Source organism: Brachyistius frenatus, unplaced genomic scaffold (genome assembly GCF_029030835.1).
Source record: "Brachyistius frenatus isolate BFR_SWC_R1_liver_20210118 unplaced genomic scaffold, ASM2903083v1 Contig_23, whole genome shotgun sequence".
NCBI classification, from domain to species: domain Eukaryota; kingdom Metazoa; phylum Chordata; class Actinopteri; family Embiotocidae; genus Brachyistius; species Brachyistius frenatus.
This window is the reverse complement of record NW_027210622.1, coordinates 377,532-391,167: the sequence shown is the minus strand read 5'-3', so window position 1 is coordinate 391,167 and position 13,636 is coordinate 377,532. Positions and strand designations below refer to the sequence as shown.

General features: G+C 41.1%; 2 protein-coding genes across 7 annotated transcripts; one reads left to right on the top strand and one right to left on the bottom strand.

The window, feature by feature from the left end:
• The first annotated feature begins 1,135 nt into the window (after positions 1-1,135).
• slc25a38b (solute carrier family 25 member 38b) lies at positions 1,136-9,123 on the top strand. Of its 6 annotated transcripts, XM_069697202.1 has the most exons (9): positions 1,136-1,341; positions 1,443-1,549; positions 1,889-2,037; positions 4,728-4,852; positions 5,257-5,341; positions 6,601-6,780; positions 7,250-7,418; positions 8,034-8,197; positions 8,316-9,123. In XM_069697202.1, the coding sequence occupies exons 3-9, from the start codon at positions 1,960-1,962 to the stop codon at positions 8,436-8,438; spliced, it is 924 nt and encodes a 307-aa protein (XP_069553303.1). In that variant the 5' UTR covers positions 1,136-1,341; positions 1,443-1,549; positions 1,889-1,959; the 3' UTR covers positions 8,439-9,123. The 6 variants fall into 6 exon arrangements, with proteins under 6 accessions (XP_069553303.1, XP_069553305.1, XP_069553304.1 ...); XM_069697204.1 differs by lacking the exon at positions 1,443-1,549 and having other exon boundaries at positions 1,136-1,403; XM_069697203.1 differs by lacking the exon at positions 1,136-1,341 and having other exon boundaries at positions 1,437-1,549.
• A 1,931-nt stretch (positions 9,124-11,054) lies between these two features.
• Positions 11,055-11,372, bottom strand: LOC138620168 (dromaiocalcin-1-like). Its single transcript, XM_069697142.1, has one exon. The coding sequence runs from the start codon at positions 11,370-11,372 to the stop codon at positions 11,055-11,057; it is 318 nt and encodes a 105-aa protein (XP_069553243.1).
• Positions 11,373-13,636: the final 2,264 nt, after the last annotated feature.

Sequence of the window (13,636 nt, the reverse complement as noted above, 5' to 3'; positions counted from 1 at the left end):
GAACTGACATGCCATGCCTCAAGTTATTTCTCACTGTGAGGAGGCAAGTGCTCTAACCAGAAGAAAAAAACAAGTCTCTTTTGGACTTTTTGTTTGGTTTGTTTTTTATATTGTTGTTGACCTTTGGTTCGGTATGTACAAATGTACAAACCTGAAGCCGTGTGGCTTTACCCTTAGAGGGACTCGCAGTAGGAGGTCTTGCCCTCCGTGAATCACGTGGCTTAACCTGACGAGGATTCGCTCCCCGTGAGGCTTATGAAGGGGACTCGCCCTCCATGCACCATTAACCACCTGAGCAGGGCTCGTCGTGGACCGCTGGACTATCTTCGGCAGGAGAAAGAGTTTCACGGAGTTCACTCAGAGCTTCCAGTGACTCGGCCGACACTGGTTAACTTAACAGGTAAAAGACTCTAAAGTGTCGGCTGAGTCACTATATATATATATATATATAATTAGATATAGACAGGTGGAATTTGAACCATTAATATCAACCTGTTGGTGGTGATTCAACTTTTAGTGAAGTGGAAACGTTTGGAGAAACTGAAAAAGTTTTGCATTCACTACACATTACAGTAAGATAATGTCACTGCAGACCCCCTTGAAAACACGCATATCTACTATCCAGAGAATGTCTGCGGCAACTTTGGTCGCATTTGAATGAATATTTGTGGACGGTGGAGTTATAGGTTGCAGTGAGCCAAAGATTAGTCATAATGTTATCTGACTCCTGAGGAGATTGGTGGCTCAGTGGTTAGCAATGCTGCCTATCAACTAGAAGGTTTGGGATTTGTAATCCAAATTATGAAAAAAAAAAAAAAATCATACTACAGCAAAAAGTGACCTAAAAGTCATTTTTGGGTCAAATGGCGACTAAATTCAAAATGGTGGAATGTAACTTTCAGTGCTGGGGCCCTAAATATGTTATATTTATAGTTGTAATAAATTATTAGACAAATGGGACAATTTTTTTTTTTTTTTTTTTAATTGTTGACCATTGTAACAAATGTCTTGGTAGTTGTAAAACCATAGACCGTATATATTGTAAAACTTGAACCTTACAGTCCTTCTGGTGTCGAGTCCGCTGCAGGATGTTTCCTCTCGGGACTCAGAAGGTCGAACAGCGCCACCGTGTGGCCGCTACCGGAAACGCACTGAGGTGAGTCTGCACGCGGCGGTTTGGTTTTGGAAAAAAAACTTAAAAACGTTTCAGTTCATTACATCTCGGCGCCTCGTGCAAATGCAGATGTGTCCCAAAACAACAACCCTCCGTTTGGGACACGAGTCGTTAAATGTTTGTCTCTTTAGACGAGAGCCGATTTGAAGTTGATCAACTTACTGAAGGTGAGCGAGCCAACACTGACGGTAGCTACCGAGCCTGGACAGAAAGTCCCGTCGAGACTACAGTAAGTGTTTTGTTTTGTTTTTTTGTTTTTGTTTTTTAGATAAAGTTGTCAAACTGTGTCGGTGATTACGCAGCATGGAGTCTGTGCGGCGAGCCGCGGTGACCGTGACGTCACCTTCACTGCGCCACAACAGACCGCAACGTTAGGTAAGAGCAGCTAGCCGGCTAACTTAGCCTGCTAGCAAGTTGACTTTTTAAAAAAAAAAAATTTTCACATCAGAAATCAGCAGCTGGATGTTTTTAAGCTAACGAGGTTGGGTTTTTATTTACGGCGTTTCCCTCCAGAGTAGAGAAGTTTGTTTGAACCGGTCACTTGTTGTTTGACGTGGTTATCTGCGAGCTGATGTGAAACTGTTTCACTGAACCTTCACACACTCTTGACAGCGAGTTTAGCTACCTAGCCGGCTGCTACCGGCGAGACACGCGGGCGACCTCCTTGTTTTGAAATGTGATTCATGATTATTATTATTATTATTTTTTTTTTAGAAACGTTGGCTGAACTTAACCAGCTTCAGGAAAACAAACTGGACTCCTCCGACTCCGCGTCCAGCTCAAAGATGGAGTCAGCAGCGGTGAGTGTCGCACAGTCACGTGATCTGACGGCAGGTGATGCAACACCGGCTTCACCCGACAAAGTAGGGATTGTTAGTCGGGATAATCCCGTGTGTGAAACTATCCACTTTGATGTTGGTAACGTGTGTGTGTGTGTGTGTGTGTGTGTGAGTGAATAATCTTGCAGGTGATGATATCCTGTATCACAGATTAGGTGACCAGCTGCGCTCATATCGGGACTACGTCGCAATTTTAATCCCATTTCCTGTTTTACGTATTGAGATGATATCCCACATTTTAACCGGCTGTAGTTTTTTTTTTTTAAACTCAGCATCCGGACATGCTGTTACAACAAACATGTCCCCACTGAAAAGTAAACAGGAGGTGAAACGCGAGTTACTAAATTATCCGTCTGTTGGGAACCACAGGAGGTAAATCATGCAGGTCAGAGGACCGTGGCAGCAAGCTGGTACTACACAAGACCGTCAGCTTTGTTTTATGCTTCCTGTATTATGTTATGTCCTTCACATGCTAAAGGCCCGACCTCTAACCTGCATTTTGTATGCGTGTTTATTTTATAAATTGGATAGACTTATCAGGATTTAATACCACCTTTAATGCGTCCAACACAGACTCTGTTTCTTACATTTGGTTTGTGGGGATCTGGTCACCCTAATCAGTGTGATTTTAATCAATTTTGTGATGTAGTAAACTGAGTAACACACAGTCAAAATCATACTAAAGTCTGATGCGTATCAGGCAGTGTTGCTTACTGATTTACAGCATTGTCAGACTTAATACACGCACAGACATTCAAGTTAACTTCATCATGAAAGAAACTATAAGAAATCTCTCACTGTGGAAACATTTACTTTATATTAGAGGGGAGGGAAGATTTGATGCAGCATAGTGTTGGCATTGTTTATGTGGCAATATTGTATTGATAAATAAACAAGTATCAATATCGCATTATATAAATACATTTGTCAGGCGTGTACAACATTTATGACGGGTTTTTATGACGGTGTTGGTCAGTCTGTCTGATCCAATTTTGCAGCAATAAAAATGATTGGGAAAAATATGTGAGATGAACAGGTAGAACATTTTATGTTGTTAGATAAAACATGTTGATAAAGTTAGGAACATAGTTTACTGTTGACTAAATTGCATTACATGTTATTACAGTACTCGGCATACTGCAAACTGTTTGTGATGGTATCATATCCTGGGGCTTCTTGTGATTCACACCCCTGCTGTACAGCATAACTGCACATTGCCTGAAGTTAAAAAACAAACAAAAACATCCACCTCTTCGCTATTTGTGTCACATTTAGTCTAAATGAGTCATAAATATTCAGTCCTCGCTTTCTCCTGCCGAGGTAAAAAGAAAACAAAATATGTTCATTAATTGTGTTTTATTACCAGCGGAGAGGAACACTTGATTGCAAGCAAATTTGTAGATGGCTGCTTAATAATTTGTGCAAATATACTCCTGTAACATACATTTTCTGTGACCGACATTGAAAGTACACACACACACACACACACACACACACACACACACACACACACACACACACACACACACACACACACATACCACTTCATGACTCATGCCATTTGACAAAGATGCAGTTTAGCAGTGAGCTTTGCAGAGGGTGGAGAGCGCAATACAGATGTGTGAGTGTGTCCCTGAAAGATAAAGATAGAAGCTCAGAAAAACGCAGGCTGGATTAAGCTTCTGCTTTGGCTGTGAAACGGGGGGGAAGGAGGACAAGAAGCAGGAGAAAGCCATTGTGGGCTGGTGGGAGAGACAGGGAGAAAGAGGGGAGAGGAAGGTTTGTTAGCGAGGTGGAGGTTTATTTTGTAATATGCTGTTTGTAACAGCAGCATCACAGAGAAGGAGGTGAAAGAGGGCAAAATGCAGAAAAAGCAGGATTCTCAGAGTCGAGCCCCTGACAGCCAGGGGAAGGTAGGAGTGTGTGTGTTTGTGCCCAATGTGTGTGCTTAAGTGGCACGTGTTTGGTGTCGGCATGTGTTGTTGATGTTGATGTGTTGTTATTGACGCCATAAATTGTGGTCATTGCCTTCAGATGAGCATTTTTTTGCCTGTTTACATGACTTCTGTGCAACTGTTTACCTTCAGATGAAGCTAAATTTAGCGTGCGTGTGTGTGTGTGTGTGTGTGTGTGTGTGTGTGTGTGTGTGTGTGTGTGTGTGTGTGTGTGTGTGTGTGTGTGTGTGTGTGTGTGTCTCTGCTCATCTCCATCAGCTGCACTCTGTAGGAACCTGGCCTTTGCTCTGTGCTACAGGCTTGTTTTTCTTGCAACGAAAACGTCACAAATATTTATATTAAAGTCCAGTTTATGTATGTTTTATGTATATAAGTTCATGTTGATTATTCTCAGCCACATTTTTGTCGTGTCTACATTTTCTTATGCCCAGTTGTTTGTGTATGAATGTGTCTGCCATTCAACAAGAGGTGATCAGTGCAGAGGAAGATGTTGAATGACACATTTCTCTCTGCCTTCTCTCTTTTCTCTGTCTGTCTTCTTCTGTCTCTCTCTGTCCATAATTTTAATTTCTCCCTACATTCTTCGCTCCATGTCCACTGTCTGTGCTCTCCGTCTGACATTTCCCTCTCCTCTCGCTTGTCTCTCTCGTCCTCTCTTTGCCATTCCCCCATCTCTTCTGTCTTTTTGTCCCTCGGCCTGTCTTCTCTATCGTCCTTCTTCGTGTCTCTCTCTCTCTCTCTCTCTGTTATCGTCCTTAGGCTCATCCAGCTCTTAAAGCATTTATGTGTGGCTCTCTCAGTGGCACCTGCTCTACGCTGCTCTTCCAGCCTTTGGATCTGGTCAAGACTCGGCTGCAGACCCTGCAGAACAACGCTAAGCCAGGGTGTGACACACACACACACACACACACACACACACACAGAGTGCATAGCAGGACAAAATTTGCTGGCAGTGTCAGCCTGAATCTGTTGTTATGACCTATATAGGGCAATTAGTCACACCAGCACCATATAATCATACTGTCAGACTGCTTGTTTGGAATTATCACCACTGTGGACAGGAAGAGGAAATGTTAACATCTGAAAGTGGATTTTTTTTTTCTTTTTTTTTTTTCTTTCTACATTTTAGCACAGAGCTCCAGAGAATAATGTCTATGGGGAATAGCAGTACACAACAATCACTCACCGCAGTCTCAAGTGCTTATCTTCAGCCTGTCTAAGTGTTTATATCTTTATATGTTTGCACATTTGAATCTGTCTCTAACTATTCCTCAATGTCGTCTTGCAGTGCACCCAAGGTGGGGATGTTTGCCGTTTTCATCAATGTCATTAAGACGGAGAATTTCTTCAGTCTGTGGAAAGGAGTTTCACCAGTGAGTATAACTGACCTTGTTTATTTTTTTTTCAACATTTGCAATGAATCCAGCAGGTATAAATCCTGTTGTTGCATGTTTGTGTGTGAACAGTAGGCAGTTTGTATTCCTGCACCAATCCCCCGACACTCGACCTTTCAGCTCACATTAGCATTTCCTCCCTGCCTTGCCTCAAGTAGCAGACAGACACTCGGCCATTTGAAATCTGCCTTTCATTTTAAATGTCGAAACTATTCAAGGACACTTGAATAAAAAATAAAATAAACTGCCTCTTTGGCTTAAATTTCTATGGGCCTGTTCACACCTGCCACTATCATGCGTCTTGAGGGACCTCTTAAGATGAGCTCTCACTTCCCTGCTCTACATGCAAAAAAACCCACATGCATTACCTAAATAAACAACCCTTACAAAAACACAGAGAGGACTCTTAAGCAACAGGCATTTAACAGAAACATCCTTGCTCACTCCAGCCTCCATTTTAATTTATCAGAAGTTTATGATGTATTTGTGAATGTCTGAACACTCAAGTTTGTAATTCACAAATACGAACCTACAAGTTTTGACCTGATCACGTTGGGTTAGGCTCAGAATATTGATTTATTAAAGTCTTCTTAAACCACAGCTGTGGTTCTGATGTGTGTCAGAAATCGAAGACCAGGCTAACTAAAAATTTAAAACTAAACCCAGAGGAGGCTTTGGTGAAACAAGCATCAAGTAAACAACCTGTTGTTGTTGTTGTTGTTTTTTTTATTCAGTTAACAGCTGCTTTATAACCACGACTTCAGTTTGTAGGTAAATCTCTTTACTTTCTCTACAGATCAGCTGCGCTCGGTAGAATCACGCAGTTTTTTTTTTCTATTAGATATTTGTATTATTTATTCAGAGGGTGACAATTGAGGAGGTCGTTCAGTGGGACGTATGCGTCTCAGACCTCTTCCGAATGTGGTCTATGCTGATCAGATCCTTCACAGCTGTTCTTAGAGCTGTCCACTTGTGATTGAATCACCCAGGACACATTAATGCCATGTGTGAACAGGACCTTAGTCAAACAAAACTAGTATTTACAAACAGTCAAAACGGTAACATGATTTTTCTTTAGCGTTTAAATATTGTCGTTGAACTAAAATGTTAAAAATGCATTGACACTCTGACGCCAATATACTTTGCATTACACCCTGAAACCACCTTTAACAGCGTCACAATGTATAAACAAAGAAGCTGAACTGAAAAATGTCAAACTGTTATTTCTTCCTGCGCAGTCATTTGTACGCTGCATCCCCGGAGTCGGTATCTACTTCAGCACCTTCTACTCCTTGAAGCAGCACTTCTTCCTGGAACGGGCGCCCAACGCTGGCGAGGCTGTTCTGCTCGGAGCGGGCGCCAGAGCGCTGGCTGGAATCTGCATGCTGCCATTCACAGTCATCAAGACACGCTTTGAGGTGAATACCAGTTTCTCTACTTACTAACAGACCTTAGTCAGAGGCCATCGACCTCAGATGGTCGGTGTGATTTATGGATCAAGTCAAATTAAAGAAATAAAATGTCGTATAATCTACTCAGTCGGTCAGTTAGTCATGAGCAATTACTTGTCTTTATCGTCTATTTTAAGGTGTGCACTGTTTCCTGTATTTTGTTGAGCCACTTTGTCTGTTGAAATATCATCCTGGGATAAAAGGTCTTTAAGAGACACGTGTCAAATAAATGGAAAAAAAAATGTAATGAAGAATGTAAGCATGAAAATATTTCCGTCCCCACATTTTCTTGCCTGCATCTTTACTATCACTAAAGACATTAATGCCAAAAAACAATGACACGAGTGTTTTCAGCTGATTAGGCTTCACTTCTGCTGTTACCAAAGCAATCATGAGATGTTTCATGCTGCTTTTGTTTGTTTGTTTATCGTTTCAGAGTGGCTGTTATAACTACGTGAGTGTGGCCGGCGCTCTGAGGAGTGTGTATGAGACAGAAGGAGTCAGGGCTCTGTTCTCGGGGCTGACCGCCACGATGCTCAGAGACGCTCCTTTCTCCGGCATCTATGTCATGTTTTATAGCCAGTCCAAGAAAGCGCTGCCTCAAGGTGAGAGCCAAGCTCGATCAGCAGTTCAAAACGGAGGTCCATACATTGTGAATTGCTTCATTTATGCATCTGTTCTCTTACATTACTAATAGTTTTACAGCTGTTTCGATCCTCCTGATTTTATGGGCATTTTTTTTTATTAATAAAAACAAACCAAAAAAAAACACTAGAAAGAAAAAAATCAAAAACACTTTGCTGGGGTGGAATAGTTGGTGCATCAATAAAACGAAAATACAACAGTGCACCTCACTTTTTCATTTAGATGCACCCAAAAGGAGGTCACAAAATATAGTATTTGTTGAAAATGCGAATGTCTGCACACCCAGACCTGCTAAACTTCAGGCTCACTGGTGCAGCCAATGTGACCAAAATCACCAGACTGGATATGAAGCATGGGACAAAAAAAAAAAAATGGGGGCAGATGGAATCATACAAACCATGAAGGAGACTATAAAGTTCCCCAAATACATAACATGAGATGAATACCACATTTCCATTATGTTTTTCTCACACTTTTCCTTTGTGATTCGACAGGTTTTTAGTTACATCATTTTATGTGTATTTATTTTGCAATTTGTTCAATAGCACCCAACTGATACCTGGCTTCTTTCTCAGAGGTGACGACAGCAGCCTACGCCCCGCTGGTGAACTTCGGCTGTGGGATGGTGTCGGGTGTCATGGCGTCGGTGGTCACACAGCCTGCAGATGTGGTGAAGACCCACATTCAGGTCAGCCCGTCGCACTGGAGGACAGCAGATGCTATTCGCTACATCTACAGGGTGGGTACTCGCGTGCATGTCATTTTCTGTGAGAAGCGGCACTATTTTAAAACGATAGCGTGGCCACTGCACCAGGATCCTATCACGCTGATCTTTCCTGCACTGTCCTCTCCCTCAGGAGCACGGCATGGGTGGGTTTTTTCGCGGGGCTGTGCCCAGGTCTCTGCGACGCACTCTGATGGCTGCTATGGCTTGGACTGTCTATGAACAGCTGATGGCTCGAATGGGCCTTAAATCCTGAAGAGAATCTGTGTGGAGCATCAAAAAAAAAAAAAAAGAGTGATAAAATATATTTTTTCACTGAAAGCCTGACACGGGAAGAAAAAGAAGTTAAGGAGTTTGTTAAAGACAATGAATCTACACTCCAAGGATTTTGAGAAGAGGAACCAGGTGGATAAATGTGTGAAAAAAAGAGAGTAAGAATGCTGTGTATGTGTTTGTATTTGTGTTTTTGCTGTTATTTAAATGTTGGTAAAATATGCCTGTTTGAGGTTGTGATATTACACCTCTTCTGTCAGTCTTGGACTGTAGTCAAACTCCCTGCTGTGAAATGAACTTCCCTTCTTCTATTTATGTTCCAACCCCGAGGGGAACAGGGTCAATAACTCTTCCCGGCAGCAGAGTTTGGCTTTGACAAGGTGTTTTAAAAAGGCTGTCCAGACAAAGAGGACACCTGGGATGTTGGTGTACCGCACGTCTGCCGAGGAAACTGAAAACGAAGCACTGCAGGAATGAAGAGAGGAGCTCTGGCTTCTGCCATGTTTGTAAAATTTGCAAAAGATTGAGCAATGAATGATTCTTACTTGTTGAAGGAAACATTTGCTTAATGCTTTGACAATCACAGGTACTTGCTCAGCTGCATTATGGGAAAAAAAAATCTAGACTAACTCCAATAATCACAATAAAGCCTTTGTTGCCACTCAAAACTATGCGAATTGAAACTTTGTACATAACTGTGGTGCATTTTTACAGAAATAATAAAAGTCACATCTGTAGCTAAAATACATTTAAGACCTGTAGCGGCTTGTTAGAGACATCAGGATTTTGTGGATTTTTCTGAGTTTTGTAACTTCAGCGCTTAATTGTTTTTGAGGAATTGAGCTGTTGAGACACCCTGTGGAGTTTTTGACCACTCGTAGTGTTGTGGATTATGGATGTTATGAATGGCACCTAATGGGTTTGTGGGTATTGTGCGCAGAACAGCAACGCAATAAACAGTCCTGCTGCTGGCTTCTCTTTAGTGGAGGAGTTCGAAATAATTAATTATTGTTCGGATCAAAGTGTATCAATATGCATCCACAGTGTAAACTATCTGAAGAATTTAGAAAGTCTTGGTGACATGACGGGCGCCGATGCCCAGTGTGATCTTTCATATAACGGGAATGGTTAGTAAAGAGAGACATTTATAATCTGTATGCCAGTAATTCATAACACGTGCTGTTCTGGAAGCTTCCTTTGAGGGGGCAGATAGTTTAAGCTTACAGAGTGGGCTGAGGTGTCGACTGTCTCCAAACCAGAGCGAGATGTGAGGCTGAGCAGGCAAACATGATTAGTGCAACGTGGCAGCAAGTTTTCTTTCTAAAAGCTTTGATGTTTGCTGTTCATCACAAACTGTATCAAACAATGCTGTTCATGTGCCATAATTCCCACCTCGTCGATTATCTTCATCTGTTGTGACTCTACTGCATATGGTCATTGTTAGTGTAGGTATTTGGTCTGTGCATGTGCCTGCCCGATTTTAAAGGTCAATAAATTTTACTCTTTTTTTTTTTTTTTTTTAAAGTAATTTAGACTTTCTGTTATTAGAAATCAAAAAGACGTTGACATTGGTTTTATTGAATTTTGAATGAATGTCACATTCTCTATTCCTACAGTAGATAGAAGCTATACCAACTACAATATCTTCCATGTTATGAACAAACCAGAACATGCACGTTGCTACTAAACACAGTCAGAGACACTAGATGTGACTGTTGTAGAGCTAAAACCAGTCATCGTAAGAACATTATTAAATATAACTTGTGAAATGTTAACAAGATTATGTTGGGCATTCATTAGCAAATATATCACAGTCCCTCCAGAAAGTCACAGAATGTGGTAATAATTCATGCAGATTACATTTTCTTAATGTTTACAGGAACTAACAACGTTTTGGCAATTTATTCACAATAAACATTCTCAATGGAAGCTATGATGAAGGCATCATGTCACAAAGTAAGAATTTCCAAACAAAACGTATGCTTTATTAGCAAAAATAATTCCTCATTTAGAACTACAGCCTGTCGTAGGAGGCTTACTGCTGCTATAAGACGCTAATTTCCTCTCCGGGGGTTTTATATAATATATAAATAAATATATATAGTTATCATTTTCCACAACTTGCAATGTTTTTTAATTTCTGCATTTTTACTGCAAAAAAAAAAATCGTTTAATTCCAGGCAAACTTGATTGATTTGGGGAAAAGCTACAGTGAAATATTTGACTGTAATAATCACACAAAAAAAAAGTAAAGTCCTGGAAGGACTAAAATAAGATTTTCAACAGTTATTATCGCAAAAACAAATGTGTTACATGTAAAAAGTTTTTGATTAAAGATATTAATATAAGTCGTTCTATGAAATAGAAATTGATGAAGTGCTAAAAGATAAGATTGTTTGGAATATATACACTTGTTGCTCCTAACAAACTAACATCTTCTAGTTTATAAAGTCTCTTGAAAGACTTAAACAAGATGAAGCTAAATCACAACACTTAATTAATTAGGAAATTGTAAAGCATCCCGTAAAAAGGTAAGAATAACATGTGGACTGAGCATCTCAATAAGGTTTTACCTCAATAACTTGAACATGATTGAGATTTAATCGCAGATGAAACTGAGTTTCTTTCCACAGTCCACGTTCTCCCACAGTCCCTCTTTGGTTAAAGCCCCACAGCGTCTCCACATTGGACACTGGTGGTCCTGATCTCCTCCCTGGGGCCAGGCCTCATACTCCAGAGGGTCTCCGTTCACCCACAGCCAGCGGTCCCCCAGGAAACGCAGTCCGAGCCACACGGGGTAAGTGATGTCGTGACGCTGGATCTTGGTCATGGCCAGACGCTGCTCGGTCTCGGAGGTCAGGCTGGTGAGGGTAGTGAGATTCTTACCGCAGTACGTCAGCGCCTGCTCCCACGTCATCTTGTCCTCCACCACGATCACGTCAAAGCAAAAAAAAGGTTGTGGATGTCTGATGTGAAAATCATGCCATCCAGTCGAACAATTGTGAAAACAAACCACTACAGCATATCTATCATTCTCATGATCGGGTTGGCCCTGTCCCCACGGGATGTAGGTTGCAAGCTCTCCTCCTGACCATCGCCAGCGTCCTGTTGATTCTCCGTGCAGACCGATCCAAAACCTCCCACTGACTTTCCCAGCTGTTGCCTTTTTCAGTTTCGCCTCTTCCCAACTTGTGCTTAAGGGGGAAAGATCAATGTTGTGCTTTCTGCAGTAACTTTGAGCACTATGCCAACTTAGCTTATTTGGCACATATACATGCTTTCCAAACTGCACTGATGCACTTACAATAAAGAGCATCATCAAAATCACAATCTCCATGGTGGTGAAGTCGACAGGTTGCAGTGATGAGTCTCAGTTCAAAGGCGGTCTTCTAATGTGCTACCTCTTCGTATGAGTCAGGGAATGCTTCCTGCTGCAATATATATGCAAACATTTATTTGACATCTGAGAGCCTAGTGGCTGAGACAGCGACCATGTGATTGTCACATCCCTGTTTTGATTCTAGCCAACAACTTCAATGTACCCCCTCCCTCTGTCTCTATGTCAAGTGAGAAAAGGACCATCTTGATCTATTGCCAGGAAACATATTTGTGCTGAGAAAGTATATACGAAACCTGGGTACGGAGCCCAGGAGTGGCCAGAGAGAGAAAAATACATTTAAATCGTGCGCACCAATAACTAAATTGAGGCCACAAGATACTAAGTCAATACTAATCGACTGGCTGTGCTGACAAGGCTCCACAGCCAGTCTGACTAGCAACTCGGTTAAGTAAGGACAGCTGTAATGAAAGGGATGCAAAGGATTATTGCTAATAAAAGACAATAACGATGATTTTGAGAGCTTGTGGATTTTACATCGTTGGCAATATGCTAACTTTGAGGATGCTATAGACTTCATAGTTGGTCAACTGAAAGTTGAAGCAGGTGCAGTGCACTTCATAGTTAGAGGAGAAAGCCTGTTGTGATGTGCTGTCTCTGTATATAAACTTATCTCGTATGCACGAATTAGGCCTACTTAAAACGTGTACATGAGATAATAAATCGTGGCCTCGATTTAGTGTCTCGTGGCCTCGATTAAGCAATTTGTGCGGAAGATTAAAAAAAATTCTCTCAATGGTCATTGCGGCGCTTCGTAAGTATAAACGTGGATGGGGATGATTTAGTTAAGTACACTGCTCTTTTTCTGTGTGTGACGTGATGCCAAAAGAAAATAAATCACAATGCCAGAAACAAGATAGGTCCGTATTTATTTTTTATTTATATATATTTATATATATATTATTTTTTTTTAAATCTTCCGTAAACCATTTAAGGATAAATGGATCGAGTTTTAGAAAAAAGGGACTCCATGCTGGAATTTTTTTCTGACACACTTAAGACATACATGAAATCAGGCTGAAGTTCAATGTTTATGAATGAGGCTTTAGGATAAATGCTGAATTTAATATTCAGGTCTGTGTATGTTCCTCTGTTAGTCTGCAGATCACCAAACTTTAAAAGCTGCACCACGAGCCAGAATATTAGCTGCAGCCAGATGTTTTTGAGCTGCAACTTATCCTCAAAATGAGTGGATTCAGTAGGATGTACTGACGTAATGTAATAGTAAAAGTGAATTGTGAACACAATTTTAGATGATACAGCAGAGGTCATGTAATAGGTCAATTTGGTCAGGCTTGACTGCCAGAAGTAAAATAATGTTTTGCACTGATTTTACTATTTCACTGAAGCCTGCAAGGATTTTCCTGAACAGATTTGACTAGAAAATGTTCTTCCTATTCAGCTTGAAAAACAATGTCTGAAACTAGCTCACACTGTGTATATTGCTGTAACAGCTGATGTAATTTAAGTGAAATGCTTTTCAAAGTTTTTTAAAAGATGAGTCCTGAGATTTCATTGAAATCTGTCACCGATCATGTTATGTGACCTAAATGGATCAAGTATTAAAATAAAAAAACTTAATTGGTTGAAAAAGTATTGATAGGTGAGGTGTAAATGCCCCACAGAAAGACCCACAGCGTCTCCACATTGGACACTGGTGGTCCTGATCTCCTCCCTGGGGCCAGGCCTCATACTCCAGAGGGTCTCCGTTCACCCACAGCCAGCTGTCGGTTGAGGTACTCGTGCTGGATCTCAGTCTGGGCCAGAAGGCTCTCGGTCTTGCA